Source organism: Chiloscyllium plagiosum, chromosome 7, assembly GCF_004010195.1.
Source record: "Chiloscyllium plagiosum isolate BGI_BamShark_2017 chromosome 7, ASM401019v2, whole genome shotgun sequence".
Classification (NCBI taxonomy): domain Eukaryota; kingdom Metazoa; phylum Chordata; class Chondrichthyes; order Orectolobiformes; family Hemiscylliidae; genus Chiloscyllium; species Chiloscyllium plagiosum.
The window spans coordinates 105,231,516-105,255,474 of NC_057716.1; the positions used below are offsets into that span (position 1 = coordinate 105,231,516).

The 23,959-nt window shown below is 44.8% G+C and overlaps 2 protein-coding genes across 19 annotated transcripts in view; one reads left to right on the plus strand and one right to left on the minus strand.

The window, feature by feature from the left end:
• Positions 1-11,368, minus strand: part of inha (inhibin subunit alpha) — a 27,808-nt gene extending 16,440 nt beyond the window's left edge. The window contains exon 1 of the mRNA XM_043694354.1: positions 11,289-11,368. The gene's annotated coding sequence lies outside the window, so the exon portion shown is untranslated. The remainder of the gene's footprint in view (positions 1-11,288) is intronic.
• obsl1a (obscurin like cytoskeletal adaptor 1a) overlaps positions 1-23,959 on the plus strand; it is a 297,489-nt gene that overhangs the window by 9,862 nt on the left and 263,668 nt on the right. For 9 of the 18 annotated variants that reach the window (XM_043694341.1, XM_043694327.1, XM_043694328.1 and 6 more), the window contains exons 1-3: positions 11,295-12,453; positions 17,581-17,850; positions 18,840-19,100. In XM_043694341.1, coding sequence (XP_043550276.1) covers positions 11,388-12,453; positions 17,581-17,850; positions 18,840-19,100 — 1,597 coding nt within the window. In that variant the 5' untranslated portion in view covers positions 11,295-11,387. Of the gene's footprint in view, positions 1-11,294; positions 12,454-17,580; positions 17,851-18,839; positions 19,101-23,959 lie in introns of those variants that run through there. The other 9 variants (XM_043694335.1, XM_043694336.1, XM_043694334.1 and 6 more) reach the window with 2 other exon arrangements.

A 23,959-nucleotide genomic window follows, 5' to 3' on the forward strand; every position in this document is an offset into this window, starting at 1 on the left:
CATATCAGGGTGTGTAACATGGGAATATTGGGTGTATAATGAAGAGCTATCAGGGTGTATAAGGAAGAGGTAGCAAGTGCGTAATTAGGGAGTAATAGGGTGTGCAATGAGTGCATAAAGGGGTTTTGAGTGTGACATGAGGGGGTATTGGGTGTGTAATAAATGTATATCAGGGTATCTAATGAGTGCATATCAGAATGTCTAATATAGGACTATCAGGGTGTGTAATAAATAGGTATTGGGTGTAAACTGAATGGATATCAAGGTGTGGGAAGTCGTGGTGTTGGTTATATAATAAGAGGATTTTGGGTGCGTAATGTTGAGTATTAGGTGTGTAATGACAGGGTATCAGGATGTCTAATGTGTAGCTTTTGTTGAGAGCACCAGCAATTGTGGTGTTTGTCCTGGAGACTGTTTTCATTGCAATGCCCCACTGACGGTGCCTGAGTGGAATGAATGACTGCATTTCCTGAGAATCTGCCTTGCTTAGAGTCAAAGAGATATACAAAGGTACCTCGATTATCCGAATATCAATTACCTGAATATTGGATTATCTGGAAGAGATCTCGAGACCCTGATAGAAACGTTACATCAAAGACAGCGTGTTTCCAACACTGATCGCATCTTTTGTTTACAATGATTAAACAGGCACCGTCTCCGAATGACTGACCTCCCGCCCTCTCTCTCTCCCAACACTTTCCCTGGAGTTCAACAGAGGGGTGCATCCTAAACTCCCCTTCCCCAGATAATCTCGCTATTTGGAGACTTACCCCACAAAGGTAGCAGTAGCAGCAGTCTTGTTGTTGTTGAGGCTTATCTCTCCACGCTTCAGGCTCTCTGCTTTTATTCCTGATGAAGGGCTTTTGCCCGAAACGTCAATTTCGCTGGTCCTTGGATGCTGCCTGAACTGCTGTGCTCTTCCAGAGTCTTGTGGTTGTTGTCCAGTCTGGCTGCCCCGGAGAAGAGGTGGGAGGTGGATGGGGGTGGGGGCAGGGGGCTGTGTAGGATGGGGGTAACATCCTGTGAATCTTTTCTGAACACTTTCAAGTTTCACAACATCTTTCCCATTGGAGGAGGAGGAGGAGGAAAGGAAGGAGAGAGTATGGTTGGAGCAAAATGATCAGCAGTCACTGTTAACAGGTTTCACCTGAAATCAGTGATGCCTACATACCAGTCGAGTGTCAGTATCGAGATCCCAAATGGATTCTTGTCTGCACTGCATCAGTACTGTTAACACACTCTCCCAGTTGGGGGAACATCTTTCCTGGCTATCCTTTTAGGACAGCACAGTGACTCAGTGGTTAGCAATGCTGCCTCACAGTGCCAGGGACCCGGGTTCAATTCCAGTCACAGGTAACCGTCTGTGTGGAGTCTGCACATTCTCCCCATGTCTGTGTGGGTTTCCTCTAGGTGGTCCGGTTTCCTCCCACAATCCAAAGATGTGCAGGTGAGGTGAATTGGCCATGCTAAAATTGCCTATAGAGTTCAGGGATGTGTAGGTGCATTAGTTAGGGGTAAAAATGTAGAGTAATAGGTTCGGGGAATGGGTTTGATTGGGTTACTCTTGGATTACAACAATGTTCCATGGCCTCCACCAACAGCTCAATCACCAATGTGAAAAGCAAAGCTGAAAGGGGACTGCCCTGCTGCCTGCCCCTACAAATGTTAAAATTGTCAGGCCGTATACCATTGGAGAGAACCGCCATCGGAGGATCACTGTAAAGGACCCTTACTCATCTAGTAAATACTTCACCACAGGCCAAACCGCTCCAGGGTATAAAAAAGATAAGGCCATTCCACCCCATCAAATGCCTTGTCAGCATCCAAAGAGACCACCAGCCCTTGAACCAATCACTGCTGGCACACTTGGATCATGCTAAGCAACCTCCTAACATTATTAGAGGATCTGCGACCCTTTATAAAGCCCATCTGATGTTTTTTAACAATAGAAGGTAACACTCCTTCAAATCTCAATGCCAAAGTCTTAGACAAAATTTTATAATCAGAATTTACGGGCAAGATAGGTCTATAAGACATAGGAGCAGAAGTAAGGCCATTCGGCCCATCGAGTCCATTCTGCCATTCAATCATGGCTGATGGGCATTTCAACTCCACTTACCCGCATTCTCCCCGTAGCCCTTAATTCCTTGTGACATCAAGAATTTATCAATTTCTGCCTTGAAGACATTTAGCGTCCCAGCCTCCACTGCACTCTGTGGCATTGAATTCCACAGGCCCACCACTCTCTGGCTGAAGAAATGTCTCCGCATTTCTGTTCTGAATTTACCCCCTCTAATTCCCACCACACACCCACCATCGGAAACATCCTCCTGCATCTACCCTGTCTACTCCTGTTAGAATTCTACAAGCCTCCATGTGATCCCCCCTCATTTGTCTGAAATCCAGTGAAAAAAATTCTAATATAGTCAATCTCTCCTCATAAGTTGGGATAAATGGTTGCAATGGACGAGTTGGACTGAAGGGTCTGTTTCCGTTTTGGACATTTCTATGACTCTACACATCAGTACATGGGTCCTAGTCTCCTCGCCTAATGGAAACAATTTCCTAGCATCCACCCTTTCCAAGCCATGTATTATCTTGTAAGTTTCTATTAGATCTCCCCTTAATCTTCTAAACTCCAATGAATACAATCACAGGATCCTCAGCCATTCCTCGTATGTTAGACCTACCATTCCAGGGATCATCCGTGTGAATAAGAAGCACAGTCATCCGGGGCCTTCCCTTTCTTGCGGATAAGTGAAATATCAAGGATGGCGGGAGGCAATCACGACTATATGAACAGTTATACATGTCTAGCATCAGTCCTGACAGTATATTGTCAAATTCTTTATAAAGCTTAGTGGGAAGACCATCAGGGCTGGGTGCCTTTCCACTTTAAAGTTGCCTCACCACCTCCTGTATCTCTTGTGCTTTTAATGGAGGACTAAGGAGAGATGCCCGCTCAGCAGACACCCTGGAAGATCCAAGTTCCTAAAAAAGACTCCATTTTATCCTGTCTATCCTCACAACATTCAGACTTATACAGTTCACTGACCTTTTTAGCATTACAAGTCCCATTTCCTTCCCTAATAGAAGCATTAGATTGGGAGACATTCTTCTTCCTAACCAGGTATGCCAAATATTAATCCGGCCTATCACCATGCTCAAACAACATTTGCTTTGCAAAAGAAAGTTCCTTTCTGGCTGTTTGCATAAGCATGAAGTTTAAGGGGGATCGAAGAGCTGTGATCCGCTGCAGCTTAGTCACTGACGGTCTACTGTAATATGCCATCTCAGCTGCCTTCAATCGTGCCTTGAGCAGGCGCTGCTGCACTCCCTTCCGTCACTTCTGACTGGCCGAGTATGAGATATACTCAAACATATATATAGAATGCGGGCTACACCACCAGTGCTTCATTGGGAGGCGCACTGAAAATGTTACCTAGTATGGTGATGAAACGTCTGAAAATGAACCTTCCATCTCAACAAGTAAAGCTACATCCAGAATGGTCATATAGACTCCTGTGAATCACCTTGAGATGTTTATGATATTAACATAGAAACATAGAAGAGCAGTAAACAGCTATTTGGCCCTTCAAGGCTGCTTTAGCATTCATCACGATCATGACTGATATCCAACTCATTAGCCAAATCCTGCTTTCTCCCCATAATCTTTGATTCCATTCCCCCCAAGTGATATATTAGCTGTATCTTAAATACATTCAATGTTTTGGCATCAACTACATCCTGAGGTAATGAATTCCACAGGCTGCCTAATGTTTGGGTGAAGAAATGTCTCCTTATCTCTGTCCTAAATGATCTACCCCAAATCCTCAGACTGTGACCCCTGGTTCTGGACACACCCACCATCGGAAACATCCTCCTGCATCTACCCTGTCTACTCCTGTTAGAATTCTACAAGCCTCCATGTGATCCCTCCTCATTTGTCTAAATCCAGTGAAAAAAATCCTAATGTAGTCAATCTCTCCTCATAAGTTGGGATAAATGGTTGCAATGGACGAGTTGGACTGAAGGGTCTGTTTCCGTTTTGGACATTTCTATGACTCTATACATCAGTCCTGCCATCCCTGGAATCAACCTGGTAAACCTTTGCTGCACTCCTCGAGAGCAACTGGGATGGGCAATAAACTCTAGCCGAGACAGTAATACTCACATCCCCTGAATTATTAAAAAACAAGGTAGTTCATTGCACGATACCTACTAGAATAGATTTGCCTTAAAAGTTGTTCATAGATCGGACAGTGTGAGCACATGTTCCACCGAACTATTCACTGACATCAGACCAGCAAACGAACCCAGTGCAGCACTATAACCGTATTGTCAGACCGACACACCACAAAGGGTCCACAATCTATTTTTCTGTGATTAAACAGTCCAGTTAGACAGAGGAGGCATTGAGCAGACTGGCCTTGTCAGCTTCTCAGTTAAACTGTCAATGTTAAACTGGGTGCTTGGAGCTGGTCAGAATTGTCCAGGTTTACAGTAATTAAAAAGGAAGTATATTACCACTTCAGGGCACGGAGAGGGAGCAGAGAAACCACAGAAAAGGGTAGACACTTTTGTTCAGTCCATCAACAGCTGAGGTGGGGCCCATTGCCCTGGCAATAAAGGGGGCACCTCCTAGTCTGGTGTTGAGAGGAGAATGAGAGAGGGTCTCCCTGCTCCAGGGAGGATGTTGTGAAACTTGAGAGGGTTCAGAGAAGATTTACAAGGATATTGCCAGGGTTGGAGGGTTTGAGCTATAGGGAGAGGCTGAATAGGCTAGGGCTATTTTCTCAGGAGCGATGGAGGCTGAAAGGTGAAAAGTTTATGGAAGTTTATAAAATCATAAGGGGCATGAATAGGTTGAATAGACAAGGTATTTTCCCCCAGGGTAGGGGAGTCCAAAAATACAAGGGCATAAGGTGAGAGGGGAAAGATTTAAAAGGGACCTAAGGGGCAGCTTTTTCACGCAAAGGGTGGTGCGTGTATGGAATGAGCTGCCAGAGGAAGTCGTACAACATTTGTATCGCTGGACATCGGAGTGCGTCTGGGAAAATTAACAAATAGTGAAATTCACAACTGATCTTGGAGGAGCTGTTTGGGTGAAGTTCACAGCACAGATACAGATAAGTGAATTGTTTTAAGTGTGTGGCCTATAGAAAGTCTGCAGTAGTGAGTAGAGTGGCTTTTTTTTTTGATTATATGTTTTTTGAGATATGTCTCTTGATTGAACTTAAAATGTAATCCACAACAATTAATTTAATCTGGGGCAGTGTTTTGTAGAGGAATAAGACAGTGTCATTTTCTGGGTCTGTAGATTGTGACGGAGCAAAACTGGCCTTTAGTAGAATGATATGTGCTTCTTGTCAGATGTGTGAGTTTAAAGAGAGTTTAAGGGTTACTGCGGATTATATCTGCAATAAATGCTGTTGGTTGCGATCCCTATCAGATCGAATGGATCAGATGGAGAGACAGTTAGAGGCAATGAGGAATTTGCAACAGCAACGGTATGTGATGGATGGCAGTTATAGGAAGGGGGAAAAGTCGCAGATACAGTCACATAGATGGGTTAACTCCAGGAAAGGTAAGAGAGGTAGGCAGCTAGTGCAGGAGTCTTCTGTGGCTATCCCCATTTCAAACAAGTATGCTGTTTTGGAAAATGTAGGGGGTGATCGATTCACAGGGGAACATAGCACGAACAGCCAAGTTTCTGTGGCCAGCAGTGAGAAATCAGAATGGTGTGTTGCTTCCCTGGTGCCAGGATCAAGGATGTCTCAGAGAGGGTGCAGAATGTTCTCAAGGGGCAGAGGGGCCAGCAAGAGGTCATTGTCCACATTGGAACCAACGACATAGGAAAGGAAAAGGTTGAGATTCTGAAGGGAGCTCACAGAGAGTTAAGCAGGAATTTACAAAGGAGGTCCTCGAGAGTGGATTACTCCCAGTGCTACGAGCTAGTGAGGGTAGGAATAGGAGGATAGAGCAGCTGAATGCATGGCTGAGGATCTGGTGTATGGGAGAAGGATTCACATTTTTGGATCATTGGAATCTCTTTTGGGGTAGAAGTGACCTGTACAAGAGGGACGGATTGCACCTAAATTGAAAGGGGACTAATATAATGGCAGGGAGATTTGCTAGAGCTGCTCGGGAGGATTTAAATTAGTAAAGTGGGGGGGACCCAGGGAGATGGTGAGGAAAGAGATCAATCTGAGACTGGTACAGTTGAGAACAGAGGCGAGTCAAACAGTCAGGGCAGACAGGGATGAGGTAGGACTAATAAATTAAACTGCATTTATTTCAATGCAAGGGGCCTAACAGGGAAGGCAGATGAACTCCAGGCGTGATTAGGAACATGGGACTGGGATATCATTGCAATTACAGATACAAGGCTCAGGGATGGGCAGGACTGGCAGATTAATGTTCTAGGACACAAATGCTACAGGAAGGATAGAAAGGGAGGCAAGAGAGCAGTGGGAGTGGCATTGTTGATAAGGGATAGCATTACAGCTATACTGAGGGAGGATATTCCTGGAAACACATTCAGCGAAGTTATTTGGGTGGAACTGAGAAATAAGAAAGTGATGATCACCTTATTGGGATTGTATTATTGACTCCCTAAGAGTCAGAGGGAAATTGGAAACAAAGTTGTAAGGAGGTCTCAGCTATCTGTAAGAATAATAGGTTGGTTATGGTAGGGGATTTTGACTTTCCAAACATAGACTGGGACTGCCACAGTGTTAAGGGTTTAGATGGAGAGAAATTTGCTAAGTTGTACAAGAAAATTTTCTGATTCAGTATATGGATATGCCTACGAGAGAAGGTGCAAAACATGACCTACTCTTGGGAAATAAGGCAGGGCAGGTGACTGAGGTGTCAGTGGGGGAGCACTTTGGGTCCAGCGCCAATAATTCTATTAGATTTAAAATAGTGATGTAAAAGAATAGACCAGATCTAAAAGATGAAGTTCTAAATTGGAGGAAGGTCAATTTTGATGGTATTAGGCAAGAACATTCAAAAGCTGACGGGAGGCAAATGTTCGCAGGTAAAGGGATGGCTGGAAAATGGGAAGCCTTCAGAAATGGGATAACGAGAATCCAGAGAAAGTATATTCCTGTTAGGGTGAAAGGAAAGGCTGGTAGGTATAGGGAATGCTGGATGACTAAAGAAATTGAGAGTTTGGTTAAGAAAAAGAAGGAAGCATTTGTCAGGTATAGACAGGATAGAGATGGAAATGTGTTGCTGGAGAAGCGCAGCAGGTCAGGCAGGGCTAATGCCCGAAACGTCGATTCTCCTGTTCCCTAGATGCTGCCTGACCTGCTGCGCTTCTCCAGCAACACATTTCCATCTCTGATCTCCAGCATCTGCAGACCTCATTTTCTCAATAGACAGGATAGATCAAGTGAATCCTTAGAAGAGTAGGCAGTTGGAGTATACTTAAGAGGGAAATCAGGAGGGCAAAAAGGGAACATGAGATAGCTTTGGCAAATAGAATTAAGGAGAATCCAAAGGGTTTTTACAAATACATTAAGGACAAAAGGGTAACTAGGGAGAGAATAGGACGACTCAAGTATCAGTAAGGCGGCCTTTGTATGGAGCCGCAGAAAATGGGGGAGATACTAAATGTGTATTTTGCATCGGTATTTACTGTGGAAAAGGATATAGAAGATATAGAATGTAGGAAAATAGATGGTGACATCATGGAAAATGTCCATATTACAGAGGAGGAAATGCAGGATGTCTTGAAATACATAAAGGTGGATAAATCTCCAGATCAGGTGTACTCTAGAACTCTGTGGGAAGCTAGAGAAGTGATTGCTGGGCTTCTTGCTGAGATATTTGTATAATCAATAACCACAGGTGAGGTGCCGGAAGACTGGAGGTTGGCTAACGTGGTGCCACTGTTTAAGAAGGGTGGTAAGGACAAGTCAGGGAACTATAGACCAGTGAGCCTGACCTCGGTGGTGGGCAAGTTGTTGGAGGGAATCCTGAGGGACAGGATGTACATGTATTTGGAAAGGCAAGGACTGATTAGGGATAGTCAACATGGCTTTGTGCGTGGGAAATCATGTCTCACAAACTTGATTGAGTTTTTTGAAGAAGTAACAAAGAAGATTGATGAGGGCAGAGTGGTAGATGTGATCTATATGGACTTCAGTAAGGCGTTCGACAAGGTTCCCCATAGGAGACTGGTTTGCAAGGTTAGATCTGACGGAATAAAGGGAGAACTAGCCATTTGGATACAGAACTGGATCATGGGTAGAAGACAGAGGGTGGTGGTGGATGGTTGTTTTTCAGACTGGAGGCCTGTGACCAGTGGACTGCCACAAGGATCGATGCTGGGTCCTCTACGTTTTTGTCATTTACATAAATGATTTGGATATGAGCATAAGAGGTATAGTTATTAAGTTTGCATGTGACACCAAAATTGGAGGTATAGTGGACAACGAACAAGGTTACCTCAGATAACAACAGGATCTTGATCAGATGGGCCAATGGGCTGAGAAGTGACAGATGGGAGTTTAATTCAGATAAATGCGAGGTGCTGCATTTTGGGAAAGCAAATCTTAGCAGGACTTATACACTTAATGGTAAGGTCCAGAGAGTGTTGCTGAACAAAGAGACCTTGGCGTGCAGGTTCATAGTTCCTTGAAAGTGGAGTCGCAGGTAGAGAGGATAGTGAAGAAGGCGTTTGGTATGCTTTCCTTTATTGGTCAGAGTATTGAGTACAGGAGATGGGAAGTCATATTGAGGCTGTACAGGACATTGGTTAGGCCACTGTTGGAATATTGCATGCAATTCTGATCTCCTTCCTATTGGAAAGATGTTGTGAAATTTGAAAGGGTTCAGAAAAGATTTACAAGGATGTTGCCAGGGTTGGAGGATTTGAGCTATAGGAAGAGGCTGAACAGGTTGGGGCTGTTTTCCCTGGAGCGTCAGAGGCTGAGGGGTGACCTTATAGAGGTTTACAAAATTATGAGGGGTGTGGATAGGGTAAATACACAAAGTCTTTTCCCTGGGGTTGAAAAATCCAGAACTAGAGGGCATAGATTTAGGGTGAGAGGGGAAGATATAAAAGAGATTTAAGGGCAATGTTTTCACACAGAGATTGGTATGTGTATGGAATGAGCTGCCAGAGGAAGTGGTGGAGGCTGGTACAATTGCAACATTTAAAAGGCATTTGGATGGGTATATGAATAGGAAGGGTTTGGAGAGATATTGGCTGGGTGCTGGCAGATGGGACTAGATTGGGTTGGGATGTCTGGTCGGCATGGACAGGTTGGACCGAAGGGTCTGTTTCCATGGTGTACATCTCTATGACTTTCTGACTCTATTTACAAGGCAGCTGTATGGGGACATGAGTAGAAAGGGTTTAGAGGGTTATGGGCCACATGTTGGCAAATGGGACTCAATTAATTTAGGATATCTGGTCGGCATGGATGAGTTGAACCGAAGGGTCTGTTTCCATGCTGTAGAGCTCTATGACTGGGATGAGGAGGTATGTCTTCACCCAGAAAGTGGGTGCTTGTGGAATTCTCTGCCACAGAAATCATTTGAAGCTAAAATATTGGGTGTTTTCAAGCAATCAGATGGTGGATCGAATAAGCTGTCAGAGAACGTGGTTAAGGCTGGCACAATTACAACATTTAAAAAGGTTTCTGGATGGGTATATGAATAGGAAGGCTTAGCAGGATATGGGCCAAGTGCTGGCAAATAGGACTAGATTAATTTAGGATATCTGGTCGGCATGGACGAGTTGGACCGAAGGGTCTGTTTCCGTGCTGTACATCTCCATGACTCTGATTAAACAATGGAAAAGAGGCTGTTCAGCCCATCAAGTTTGCATCACCGAAAATATGCTAAATCTACACCAGCCCCACTTTCTCACATTAGGCCCAGAGACTTGAATGTTATGATACCTCAAGAGTTCATCCAAGTACTTTTTAAAGCTTCCGAGTTTTCCGCCTCAACTACTCTCCCAGGCAGTGCATTCCAGACTCCCACTACTCTCTGGGTGAAAAAGGCTTCCTCAAATCCCTTCTAAACTCCTGCCTTTCACTTTAAAATGATGCTCCATTGTTACTGACCCTTAGACTAAGGGGAACAGCTGTTCTCAATTAATCCCGTCCTTGCCCATCATAATCACCTAACACCCCTCCAGGAAGCTCCCCACCACCAACCTTCTCTCCAATAAAGAAAACAACCTGTGCTTATTCAGCCTCTTCGTATCTGAAATGTTCCATCCCAGGCAACCTCCTGGTGAATCTCCTTTGAACCCACTCCATCGCAATTACATCCTTCCTATATTCTGGACACCACAACTGCATACAGTACTCCAGCTGTGGCCTAACCAACATTCTGCAGCAAAATCACTGATGGGCAAAAGTGAGGACAGCATTTGCTGGAAACCAGAGTTTAGATCAGAAGGATCTCAAGCAGGAACGGGATCTCCAGCATCTGCAGTCCTCATTTTCACCACTTCTGTACTCAAATCCTTTTGTGATAAAGGTAATATTCCATTAGCATCTTAACTTCCACTGATTTATTGACAAGGGCACATCAACAATTTATGAAGGTGGACCTCAAACACCTTCCCAAGGATAATTAAAAACTTGTTAGACATGGTTATACTTTCCTGAAAAAGGTAAACATATCCTTTTTCCTTCATTCCTGATGAAGGACTTTTGCCCAAAATGTTGATTTTTCTGCTCCTCGGATGCTGTCTGACCTGCTGTGCTTTTCCAGCACCACTCTGATCTAAGCAAAATCATTGATGTTGGTCCCAACTGGAAATCTCCAAAAACTGGAATTGATGGATTGCTGGTCTTTAAGGGTCATGGAGCCTAAGTGACAAGATTGAGTTGAGTTACATATCAGCTACTACCTCACTGAATGGGCAGAACAGGTCCAATGGGTTGAATGGCCAACTCCCAGTGGTCCTATAATAAGGACGTATTGGGCATGTTTGACCTCAACTGAGGAAGAGGCAAAACAGCTTTCATCAGTTTTTGCAGTAAGGAAATAGACTGTTTGCCTCAACAAGTCTGTGTTGGCATTCATTCTCCACACTAGCCATCCCCCTCCAACATCTCACCGTTCCAACACTCCCTTTCTTTCCTTCATCTTTACGTTTATCATGCTGCACCTCGCATTCATGTACTGTAAAGCCTAAACCATTCTCTGAGACCACATTCCATTGGTGGGAACATTTCTCCTGAATTTCCCACCGGATTTATTAGTAATAATAATCGATTGAACTTTCTAAAGTAAGTTATTCCTCCCTCACATGCCCGCTCCTCTTGATAAACGCTGTTGGCAAAACGGTGCTCAGATTATTTTGCGTTGCTTGTTCCTAGGTGCCTGGCCATTCGATCCCTGAGCATTCTTCAATGGATGTCTTCGGTGGAGCTCCGAGATTTTTATCGTATCCCAGGACGTTCACGGTGCCCAATGGGGCAGACGCCGTTCTCAAGTGTCAAATCGCTGGGGACCCTCGTCCAACTGTGATCTGGGAGAGGGACAAGACTCAGATCTCACCTCACGGTCGCTACCGGTTCCTGGAGGACGGCAATGTCTACAACCTGGTGGTGTCGCGGGCGAGGGTGGAGGACAGTGGGCAGTACATCTGCAAGGCCAAGAACAGCGTGGGGGAGACCTACGCGGCCGCCACCCTCAAGGTGGAGGAGTGCGACGGGGACCCGGAGAACCGGCCGGCCTTCGTGGTCAAGCCCACCTCGGCCAGGGTGGTCCGCGGCCACGACGTGGTCTTCACCGGGCGGCTGGCCGGCTCCCCGATGCCGGCGGTGACCTGGGAGAAGGACGGCAAGAAGCTGACCGAGATCTTCGAGAGCGGGCACTTCAGCGAAGGCTGCGACGGCGAAGGCTGGCACCACCTGAAGATCTTCAGCGCCCGCATGCCCGACGCGGGGGTCTACCTATGCAAGGCGCGCAACCCTCTCGGCGAGGCCATGTCGGCGGCCGTCCTCCTCGTGGAGCCAGGCGACGCCCCCCACGAGCCAGCCCCGCCCACAACCGCCAGCAACGGCCTTGGGGTCAGCGAGGGGTCGGGCGCCCAACGGATCCGGCGCGAGGCGCGGCGCGGGAAAAGGCACCGCCTCCCTCACCGTGAGCCGCACTCAGCCTCCGGCGTCGCCCGCCAGAGCCACGCCACTGAAGACCCACCGAGGGCCTGCAAAGTCAAAGTCTTCTCCGTGACAGAGGGCAAGCACGCGAAGTTCCGGTGCTATGTCACCGGGAAGCCCAAGCCCGAGATTTTCTGGAGAAAGGACGGTCGGCTGGTCGCCCCTGGTAGGCGTCACCTCCTCTACGAGGACAGGGAGGGCTACTTCATCCTCAAGGTGCTGTACTGCAAGCAGCAGGATAATGGCCTGTACGCTTGTGCTGCCTCCAATGCAGCTGGTCAGACCCTCAGCTCAGTGCTGCTCAACGTCAAAGGTAAGATTAGAATACATGGGAACTTCTCTCAATAAGCATGACAGGAGGGGGAGTGGGAAAACAAAACACCAATCTCTATTTTATGCCGATATGGAGTCTACACAAGTAAACATAATCCTTTAATATGTGCCACTAGCCAGACCAACGTTTTGAAGGAGTAACTTGTGCAGTGAATAGAGGATGCCCTACAGACGTGGTGCTTTCAGATTTCCAGAAGGTCATTTGATAAGACGCTTCAATAAAAGTTATTGTGGAAAATAAAAGCTCACAATGTAGGGGGTATTTTGTTAACATGGTTGAAAGACTATCTGGCTGGTAGAAAACTGAGACTATGTGTCAGTGGGTCTTTGGCACGATGTGATGAGTGGGATTCCACAGGGTCTGTTGCTGGATGTCAAAAAGCGTGACAGGAGTAAAAAACAACCCAGAAACCTCTATCTTAAGACTATATGAAGTCTTCACTTTTTTAAAGAAATTGATCATGTCACTAACTAGAGCAACATTTTGAAAGGGGATCTTCAAAAGGATCCTTGACAGGGGTGCTGTAGATGGAGGATGCCTTGTAGATGTACTATACTTAGATTTTCAGAAGTAATTTGATAGTGTGCCACATCAAAGTTTATTGCAGAAAATAAAAGCTCATGGTGTAGGAGATATTATAGTAACATGGTTGGAGGACTGGCTGTCTGGAAAAAAAAAGACTGTGCGTGAATGGGGTTTTGATGAGTGGGATCCCGCAGGGTCTGTGCTGGGTCCCAACATTTATAATTCACATCACTTAACTTCACTATGGGGAACAAAGTCAAGTTGCAGAGGATACCAGGGTAGGTAGGAAAGTACGTTGTGAAGGAGCCATTTGGAATTTGCAGATGAATATATAATTTGAATGATTGGGCAAAAATCTGGCAGATGGAGTATAATGTGGGAAAATGTGAAGTTGTTTACTTTGGTATGAAAAATAAAAAAAAGTTACTTTAACAAAGAATGACTGCAGAATTCTGTGCTTCTGAGGGATCCAGGTGTTCTAATGTGAGTGACAAAAAGTTAGCATAGCGCAGTAGGATGCTATATTATTACAATTGAACATAGTGTACTTCTGATATATGTCTGAAACCACATCTCAAATACTATGCACAGTTTGGCCTCCTAATTTAAGCACGGATTTAAATGCATTTGAGGTGGCTCAGAGGAGGCCTACTGGAATGATACCTGGATGAGCAGCTTGTCTTAAGATGAACATTTGGCCAGATTGGGCTTGTTTACAGAGGTTTAGAAGAACGAGGGGTGACCTGTTTGAGATGTATAAGATCCTGAATGGTCTTGACAAGGGTAGATTTAGATGTAGATTTAGATTTTATTGTCACGTGTACTTGAGTACAGCAATACAGGAGTACAGTGAAAAATGTACAAAGTCGCCATTCTCCAGTGTAAGAATGTCTTTTCTTGTGGAGAGGTCGAAAACCAGGGGATGCGGTTTTAAAATCAGGCGTCACCTTTTCAGGATAGAGATGAGTAGAAGTTCTTTTATCTCAGAGGACTGTGCATTTTTGAATCTATTTGCCACAGAAGGCAATGGAAGAATGTTCATTGAACATTTTTGAAACAGAGGTAGGTAGACTTCTGAAGAAAGATCACTGGATTGAAAAGTTAATTCTGCTTTCTGTCCATGGATGCTGCCAAACCTGCTGTATTTTTTTCCCCCAGCAATTCCTGTTTGTGGGCCTGATTTCTGGCATCTCAGTTCTTTCATTTGTTTATATAGTCTTGTTAACATGAGATTAAAGGCTTTTTGGGGTAAAACGTGGCATTCAAAGCAAAATAGATCCTATTGAATCCATCCCCTCAGGCCTGCTGTTTTTATATATTTTTATATATTGAATGTTTTTATATTCATTTTCTGCCCATCCCTAATTAAGAAGGTGCTGATTAGCTGCCTTCTTGAATCCTTGCAGTCCTAGGAGTATAAATGGGCCTCTTGCTGAGATATTTGTATCATCGATAGTCACAGGTGAGGTGCCGGGAGACTGGAGGTTGGCAAACGTGGTGCCACTGTTTAAGAAGGGCGGTAAAGACAAGCCAGGGAACTATAGACCGGTGAGCCTGACCTCGGTGGTGGGCAAGTTGTTGGAGGGAATCCTGAGGGACAGGATGTACCTGTATTTGGAAAGGCAAGGACTGATTCGAGATAGTCAACATGGCTTTGTGCGTGGGAAATCATGTCTCACAAACTTGATTGAGTGTTTTGAAGAAGTAACAAAGAAGATTGATGAGGGCAGAGCAGTAGATGTGATCTATATGGAATGATCTGCCTGAAGATGTGGTGGAGGCAACATTTAAGAGGCATTTGGGTGGGTATATGAGTGGGAGGGGTTTGGAGGGATATGGGCCGGGTGCTGGCAGGTGGGACTAGATTGGGTTGGGATATCTGGTCGGCGTGGATGGGTTGGACCGAAGGGTCTGTTTCCGTGCTGTACATCTCTATGACTTTATACAACTGCAGTTTTGTAGAATCTTACAGTGCAAATAGAGGCCATTCGGCCATTGAGTCTGCACTGACTCTCCAAAAAGCATCCCATCCAGACACAACCCCACATATATGATGGCTAATCCATTGAGCCTACACACGTTTGGACAGTGGGAGAAAGCCAGAGTGCCCAACAGAAACCTACACAGCGACCCAAGGCAGTAGTGCTAACCACTATGCCACTGTGCCACCCAAGAGTCAATTAGGAGAAAGTGAGAACTGCAGATGCTGGAGAAGGGCTTATGCCTGAAACGTCGATTCTCCTGCTCCTTGGATGCTACCTGACCTGCTGCGCTTTTCTAGCAACACATTTTTCAATCCAAGAGTCAATGGCAATCTTCAGACTGTTTTTAGTCAGGATTAAATAATCAAAATGCAATTGAATGTCAGGCACTTGTATAATACTACTTGATACTTATCAGCCCAGGACTGGACATTGTCTAGGCTTTGCTGCATTTGGACTGCTTCAGTATCTAAGAATGGTGCTGAACATCTCGGACTGAGATGAGAGATGCTTTCATCCAGAGAATGGTGAGCCTGTGCAATTCTCTGCCACAAAAAGTGGTTGAGGAAAAAATGTTTAATGTTTTCATAAAGCATATAGTTCTTAGGTTTAAAGAGGCTGAAGGAAATAGGGAGAAAGTGTGAACAGGATACTGAGTAAGACGTTTAGCCATGATCGTATTGAATGATGGAGTAAGTTGTAAGGTTGTTCGCTGAGTAAGGTTTGTTTTCTGACGTTTCATCACCATGCTAGGTAACATTATCAGTGAGCAGTGTCCCGCTTTATATTTATATGTCTTGGTCTCTTAAGGTGGGTGATATCATTTCTGAATCTTTTTCTCAGAGGTTGGTAAATGCTGGGTCTCCAGGAATTCCTGTGCGTGTCTCTGTTTTGCCTGTCCTAGGATGGATGAATTGCCCCAGTCAAAGTGGTGTCCTTCTTCGTCTGTATGTAAGGATACTCATGATAGTGGGTCATGTCTTTGGGTGGCGAGTTGGTGTTCGTGTATCCTGGTGGTTAGTTTTCTGCATGTCTGTCCGATTGTAGTGTTTGTTACAGTCCTTGCATGGTATTTTGTAAATGACATTAATTTTGTTAGTTGTTTGTATGGAGCCCTTTAGGTTCATCAGTGTTGTTTAAGTGTGTAGGTAGGTTTGTGAGCTACCATGATGCCAAGGGGTCAGAGTAGCCTGATGATCATTTCAGAGATATCTTTGACGTATGGTATTGTGGCTAGAGTTTCTGGGCACATTGTATCTGCTTGTTTGGGTTTGTTGTTTAGGAATCGGTAGACTATGTTTATTGAAAAAAACAAAGTATCCCTACAGGAAATACTAGACAATCTCACACAAAAGAACTAATAAAGACTACTTCGACCCCCCTGGCATCATGGTAGCCCATAAACCTACCAACACACTTAAACAGCGTCTGATGAACCTAAAGGACCCCATACAAACACCCAGCAAAACAAATTTGATTTACAAAATACCATGTAAGGATTATAACAGACACTATTATCAGCTAGACAGGCAGAAAACTAGCCACCAGGATACATGAACACCAATTAGCCACCAAAAGACATGACTCACTATCACTACCCTTACATACAGATGAAGAAGGACACCACTTCAACTGGGACAACATATCCATTCTAAAACAGGCTAAACAGAGACATGCAGGGAAATTCCTGGAGGCCTGGCTTTCAAACTGGAACTCTATCAGTAAACACATTGATTTGGACCCCTTTTACCAACCTCTGAGAAAAAGAACCGGAAATGATGTCACCCACCCTAACAGACCAAGACACATAAATAGAAAGCGGGACATAACACCAGCACTTAACTGGAGGCTCACTGATGATGCAGCAAAGCCTAGACAATGTCCAGTCCTCGGCTGATAAGTATCAAGTAGTATTATACAAGTGCCTGACATTCAATTGCATTATGATTATTTAATCCTGACTAAAAACAGTCTGAAGATTGCCATTGACTCTAGTATGTGACAAAACGTCTGATAATAAACCTTCAGCTCAGCGAGCAAACTTACAACCTGAACCTCAACCTGAGCTACAAATCTTCTCAAAAATCGCAATAATGGAACAGGTTCACGAGCCAAAAGACCTACTCCCGTCACTACTTTTTGTTTCTATGTATGTCTGAACAGAGTAGCTCTAATTTAAGTTTGTACTTTCTTTTTCATCTCACCCCTCCACTTCACAAAAACTCCTTAACTGGTATTTTCCAAACTGATGACTACTTCTATCTGTAGAGGTAAGCACAGCATTTACATGGGAACATTGCCACCTGCAAGTTCCCCTCCAAGCCACTCTCACCCTGACTTGGGAATACATTGCCATTCCTTCGATGTCACTGGTTCAAAATCCTGGATCTCACTCCCTGTCAATGTTGTCAGTCTACCTACAGCACATGGATTGCAGTTGTTCCCAAAAGCTGTTCAGCTCATTCTCAGTGGAAACTAGGGATGGACAATAACTGATGGCCTAGGTAGTTGTTGCTTATGAAGTGCTTGTTATTTTGTGTAAAAAATATAAGTTGCAACAGAGACCTGGTTAGTTATTCATTTCATGTCTCCTCCCCAGAACCTCGCATCAAATTTAAGAACCAGTTGCAGGATGTCGAGGTGAATGAGAGGGAGCAGGCGATCTTGGAATGTGAGGTCCCGGGAGACTCGATACCAGCTGTCTGGTACCTTGAAGACCGCAAGTTACACTCTAGTGCCAAGTACATTATCGAGCAGCAAGGGGCAGTACATCGCCTTACCATTAAGGATGTAACCATGGATGACGATGGAGTTTACCTCTGTGAGATGAAAGATGGTGGCAGGAGCATTGCTGAGGTGGCAGTAAAAGGTAATTGGCTTAGAACCCTTGGAGTGAGTGCAGCCACATCCCAGGTATACGTGTTGATGGAATGGACAGTGGACGATGCTGGGGTATTAGTCCCCACTTACTGAATCACCACTTATTCTTCCAACCGCTGTCCGGAACACAGACAGTATCCCCCACAGTAAGGATTGGCAATGGTCATTGGCCCCTTGCAAATACTCACTTTTCTTTTAAAGAGTCCAAGAGCAGAGCCAACATTGCCCATCTCACAGCGTCGTGAATAACCATGTCAGCTCTATTTTAGATCAGCTAAAGTCATTGAGTCAATGTCTCTCATCTGAGTCAGAAGGTCATGGGTTTGAATTGCATTCCAGAGACTGCCACACAAACACCTGTCAGAGGGTCAGTGCTGAGGAGGTGCTGCATTATTGGAGGGTCAGTACTGAGGGAGTGCCACAATGTCAGAGCATCCATACTGAAGGGATGCAGCATGTTGGAGGGTCAGTGCTGAGGGAGTGCTGTACGTCTTTATTAGGGTGGCACGGTGGCTCAGTGGTTAGCACTGCTGCCTCACAGCACCAGGGTCCCAGGTTTGATTCCAACCTCGGGTGACTGTCTGTGCGGAGTTTGCACATTCTCCCCGTGTTTGCGTGGGTTTCCTCCGGGTGCTCCGGTTTCCTCCCACAGTCACAAAGATGTGCAGGTCAGGTGATTTGGCCATGCTAAATTGCCCAGACTGTTAGGTGCATTAGTCAGAGGGAAATGGGTCTGGCTGGGTTACTCTTCAGAGGGTCGGTGTGGACTGGTTAGGCGGAAGGGCCTGTTTCCACACTGTAGGGAATCTAATCTAATCTAATCAGAGGGTCAGTGCTGAGGGACTGCTACACTATTAGAAGGTCAGTATTGAGAGAGTGGTTATTCAGTCGCAAATAAAGTAATTGAAAGTAAAATTGTTGGAGTCAAGTTTTGATTTGAATTGCTGAAATTATTCATTCTTTCCCCAACCCTCTGAGGTAAAATCGTGAAGCGGTTACCACGGAAACTGGATGTAGTGGAGGGAGAGAATGCAGCCTTCTGTGTGGACCTGGATGAGGAGAATGTGGAGGTGTCCTGGTACAAGGATGGAGAGCTGCTGACTGAATCCCATAAAACAATCATCAAGTCCTTTGGGAAAACCCACATTCTGGTCTTTGTTAATGTCACAGTGGAAGATTCTGGTGTCATCACCTTCGTTATCAGTGACTCCAAATCGTCATCGCAGCTTCGTGTGAAACGTAAGACACTTGAAGCCAGAATGAGTTTTATTTTGTTTATTTATTCATGGGATGTGGGCATTGCTGGAAAAGCCAGCACTTATTACTTGTTCCTAACTGCCGTGAAGTGAAAGTGAGTACTGCAATGCTGGAGATTGGAGTCAAGGGTGTGATGCTGGAAAAGCACAGCAAGTCAGGCAGCATTTGAGGAGCAGGAAAATCGACGTTTTGGGCAAAAGGGTCCTGCTGAAGCCATTTTGCTCGAAATATCGATTTTCCTAATTCTCATGATCTGAGTCACGTCCTAAGGCTATTTCAGAGGGCAGTCGAGAGTCACCCATATTACTATGGGTTTGGAGTCACTTGGAGGCCTGACAAGATAAGGATGGCAGATTTCCTTCCCTAAAGTGAATCATTTGGGCTTTTATGACAATTAGCAATGGATTTGTGGTAATTTATTAGACTGGTTTTAAATTCCCGATATTTTATCGAATTCCAATTGCTCTATCTGCCTTGGTGGTATTTGAACCCACCTCCCCAGAAATTTGGTCTGGGGTTCTGGATTTTGGTCCAGTGACAATGCCCTGCGCTACCACCTCCCTTTATTGTTAAGAGTCGAAGAGTGTGGTGCTGGAAAACACAGCTGGTCAGACAGCGTCCAAGGAGCAAGAGAATTGATGTTTCGGGCATAAGCCTTTCATCAGGAATGAATTATGCCTGAAACGTCAACTCTCCTGCTCCTCGGATGCTGCCTGACTGGCTAAGCTTTTCCAGCACCACACTGTTCGACTCTGATCTCCAGCATCTGCAGACCTCACTTTCCCCTTTATTGTTTATGTCAAGAAAAATTAATGGCCTCTGCCCTTTCATATCTCACATTTACAGACTCAGCATAGGAGCAGAAGGAGGTGATGCAATCATCTTCGCTCCTGTTTTTGAATTATATCATAGCTAACCATTATTGCAACCTGCCTTAGGTCCATAAAAGTTAACCGCCTTCCCCAGCAACAAGCAAATCAAGCAGCCTGTTCAGTGATGTCATGACCCAGCTCTGGAGAAGGTGCGACTTGGACATGAGTCTCTTGGTTCACATGTAGGGAGATTGCGTTATCATATCAGGTGGTAATGAGTTTGTGGACTCTCTTCCCGAGACAGGTGGAGGTAGGCTCATGGAATACTTTTTAAATCAACCTGTTCAGGAAATTTGCAACATGGCTGTAGTGCAGCTGGGTCTTGAAGCCAGACCAGCTAGCCCAGACACTGCCACTGCAGCGCACAAGTCCATTGTCTCCATTCAATTGACTACGTTAATTAATAATCATAAATATCTCAATTAAATCAGCACTTAACTCTTTCAGCTGGGGGAGCCTGTCCTTGTAAGCCCTGCTGCATTTGGCGTGGCACCCCTCCAAAGACGATGACCTGGTGCAGTGTCTGGTGAGAAGTTTGCATTTTCTTATAAAAGTCAGGAGAAGGTTTGAGGTAAAAGGTGTCCTCACTACTGGAATGGGAGCCTGACCTACATGCTTCTTGAAACTGGGTCATGATCAATGCAGCGCATGCCATGCAAATCATGTCCTACTGGACCATTGTCCTACTCTTTATCTCTAAGTCTTGATCCTGAGGCCTGTGTCCAAGGCTTGAGCCCATTGTCTGGACCTCCCCGGCCATTCAGTGACACAAAAAAAATGTACTAGGTTCTACTAGTGGAGTGTGGGATTACTCCACAAAGTGCGTGGAGGTTCAGCCTAGAAATGGCATAACAGCTTTAAAAATGGCAGCAGGAGTAGGCCATTCAGCCCCTTAAAATGGCGCCACTATTTAACAAGTTAATGGCTTTGTTGAAGCTGTGGCCATATTGAATGATGCAGCAGGCTTGAGGGTGGAATGGTCAATTCTTGCTTCTATTTGTTATGTTCTTAACTCAAATTGCATCTCCTCCCCAACTACTCCCATATTCCTTGATTTCAAGAGATCAAAAATCTGTCTATCTCAACCTTAAATAAATTCACAATGAAGCCTCCATTTTCCTGGTTTCTGAGCGAAGAAATTTCTGCTCATCTGAGTCTGAAAGTTTTGACCCCTTATCTTGTGTCTGTGCCCCCATGTTTGAGCTTTCCTGGTCAGAGGGAAACAATTTTTCTTCTTTAATCGCCTTCAGAATGCTGTATAATTTAATGAGACGACCTCATTCTTCTAAACTCTAGAGAATACTGACCAAATTTACTCAGCCTGTCATGAGGGGCCATCCCCGATCCCAGGGGCTGGTCCAGTGAAGATTCCCTGTGTGCTAGGAAACCACCTCCAATGCAAGGATATCTTTTCTTAAATATTGAGACTAAAACTGTGCACTGTATTCCAGGCATGATTTCAGTTATCATCTTAATGGTGCAGTTATACAAATTCCTGGTTAGAGCCTACTTGCAGTTCTGTGCGCAGGTCTGGAAGGTTATATTGTCTTTGAAGGGCATACAGCATAGGTTTATAAGATAGATACCTGAACTTCGGGGGTTAAGTTATGAGGAGACATTATTCAAATGAGACCCCCCCACCAGGGATATATTTCCTTCCCCACCCCTCTCCGCCTTCCGCAAAGACCGTTCCCTCCGTGACTACCTGGTCAGGTCCACGCCCCCCTACGACCCACCCTCCCATCCTGGCACCTTCCCCTGCCACCGCAGGAACTGTAAAACCAGCGCCCACACCTCCTCCCTCACCTCCATCCAAGGCCCCAAAGGAGCTTTCCACATCCATCAAAGTTTTACCTAACCACTGATCCAGAATTATTCAAATGAGGCCTATTTTCTCTGGAATTTAGAAGATTGAGAGGTGATCTGATTGAAATCTTTAAGATATTAACAGGAAAAATCAGATTAGATAATGATAAACAATTTCCACTGGTTGGGGATTCTAGAACTAGGAAACATGGTCTGAGCATGAGGGCAAGATCATTCAGGAGAGATGTTTGGAAGCACTTCAACATACAAAGGATGGCAGAGATTTGGAACTCTCTTCTACAAATGGCAGTGAAAGCTGGGTCAGTTGTTAATTTTAAACCTGAGGTAGATGTATTTTTGTTAAGCAATACATGCCAAAGGCAGGTAAATGGAATTAGGCCACATATCAGCCATGATCTCTTTGAATGGCGGAAGAAGCTCCGGGGTCTGAATGGCCTACTCCTGCTCCTAGATTCTCCAAAGCTCTCTGTGATCTGTCGGCTGAGGTTTTAAATCTTTTATGAAACTCTAGTTAAGTGGAGTATTGTGTTCATGCCATATTTCAAGAAAAATTATCAAGACCATGGAGAGCGTCTGGAGGAGATTTACTGGAATGATACCTAGGGTTTGTTTTCTTGGTGATCACAAAACTATCATTCATTTCCTTGAAAACCCATTTGGTTTGCAAATTTCCATTAGAGAAGAAAATCTTCTATCCTTATCTGGTCTGGACCTACATGTGACTTCAGAAGCATGTGGTTGACTCTTAACCACCTTCTGAAGCGACCATGAAATGCTGCTGTTTCCAGCAATGACACACGTGTGTGTGAATGTGAGTGGTAGCTGGGAGAATTCAAGTCATAGAACGAAGTGATCTCATTACTAACGGATCAGATCTAAGCTCTGCAAATATGCCATGTCCAGTTGTGAATCGCATAGCAAATTAAATAGAAGGAAGCTCTATAAATAACCCCATTCTCAATGTTGGAAGAGTCCAACATCTCAGTGGAAAAGATGAGACTGAAGCACTTGCAATAATCATCAGCCAGAAGTACTGAGTGGTTGATCCATCTCAACCTCCTCCAGAAGTCCCCAGAATCACAGATGTATGTTCTTCAGCCAATTCAATTCACTCCACATGATGTCAAGAAATGGTTGGAGGCATTGGATACTGTAGAGGCTAAGGAGTTTGACAAAATTCTGTCAACAGTACTGAAGACTTTTATTTCAGAACTTACTGCATACCTATTCCAAGCTGGACACAAACAGCGGGATAAATCTAGTTTGTCCAATTGCTGCCCCATCTGTCTACTCATGATCATTAGTAAAGTGATGGAAGGTATCATCAAATGTGCTATCAAACAGCACTTGCTCAGCAATAACCAGCTCACTGTCACCCAGTTTGGGTTTCACCTTGGCTACTCAGCTCCTGAACTCATTACAGCCTTAGTCTGAACATGGATGAAAGTGCTAATTTCCAGAGGTGAGGTGAGAGTGACAACTCTTGACATCAAGGCTGCATTTGACCAAATGTGGCATCAAGGATCCCTAGCAAAACTGGAGTCAATGGGAATCAGGGGGAACCATCTGCTTTTAGGGGTTGTTGTTGTAATGAGGTCAGACCTCAGAATATGAGGTACCTCATTGGGGCTGTTAATCTAGTCCAAACAGGGAACTTTGGATGTCAGATATAAACAGGGGTGTCAGAGGTTCTGCTCACTCTGTGAGGTGGCGTTAAGGAAGCTGATTAGTATCAAGGGCTCTCCATTTGTAAATAAAGGATGACTTGGTGATGGGATAACGGCCTCTCTGGAGTTATTTCAGTGGCAGTGAGAGGAAAGCATGATCCTGAAGAAATTTGTTCGCAATGGCTGTCTTTGAGTTGGGGTAAGCATTTCTGGCATCATGCAATTATTTGGGAAGCTTGACTCTTCAATCCTGTTATTGAAGTCTGGGCCCAGTGTGTGGAAAAAATGCATTATATTTTCTGGGGAAATGACATTGGAGGCAGAATGAGGAATTCTCCTGTTAGCATGTGGTCCCGTGGCTTTTTTGGTTATTGGGAACCTAACTTCCCCTGAAGCACCAGATTCTAAAACCTTTCAAGAGTTGACGGATTTAGTTAAGGAATGTTATGATCCCAAACCTCCTCTAATTCTGAGA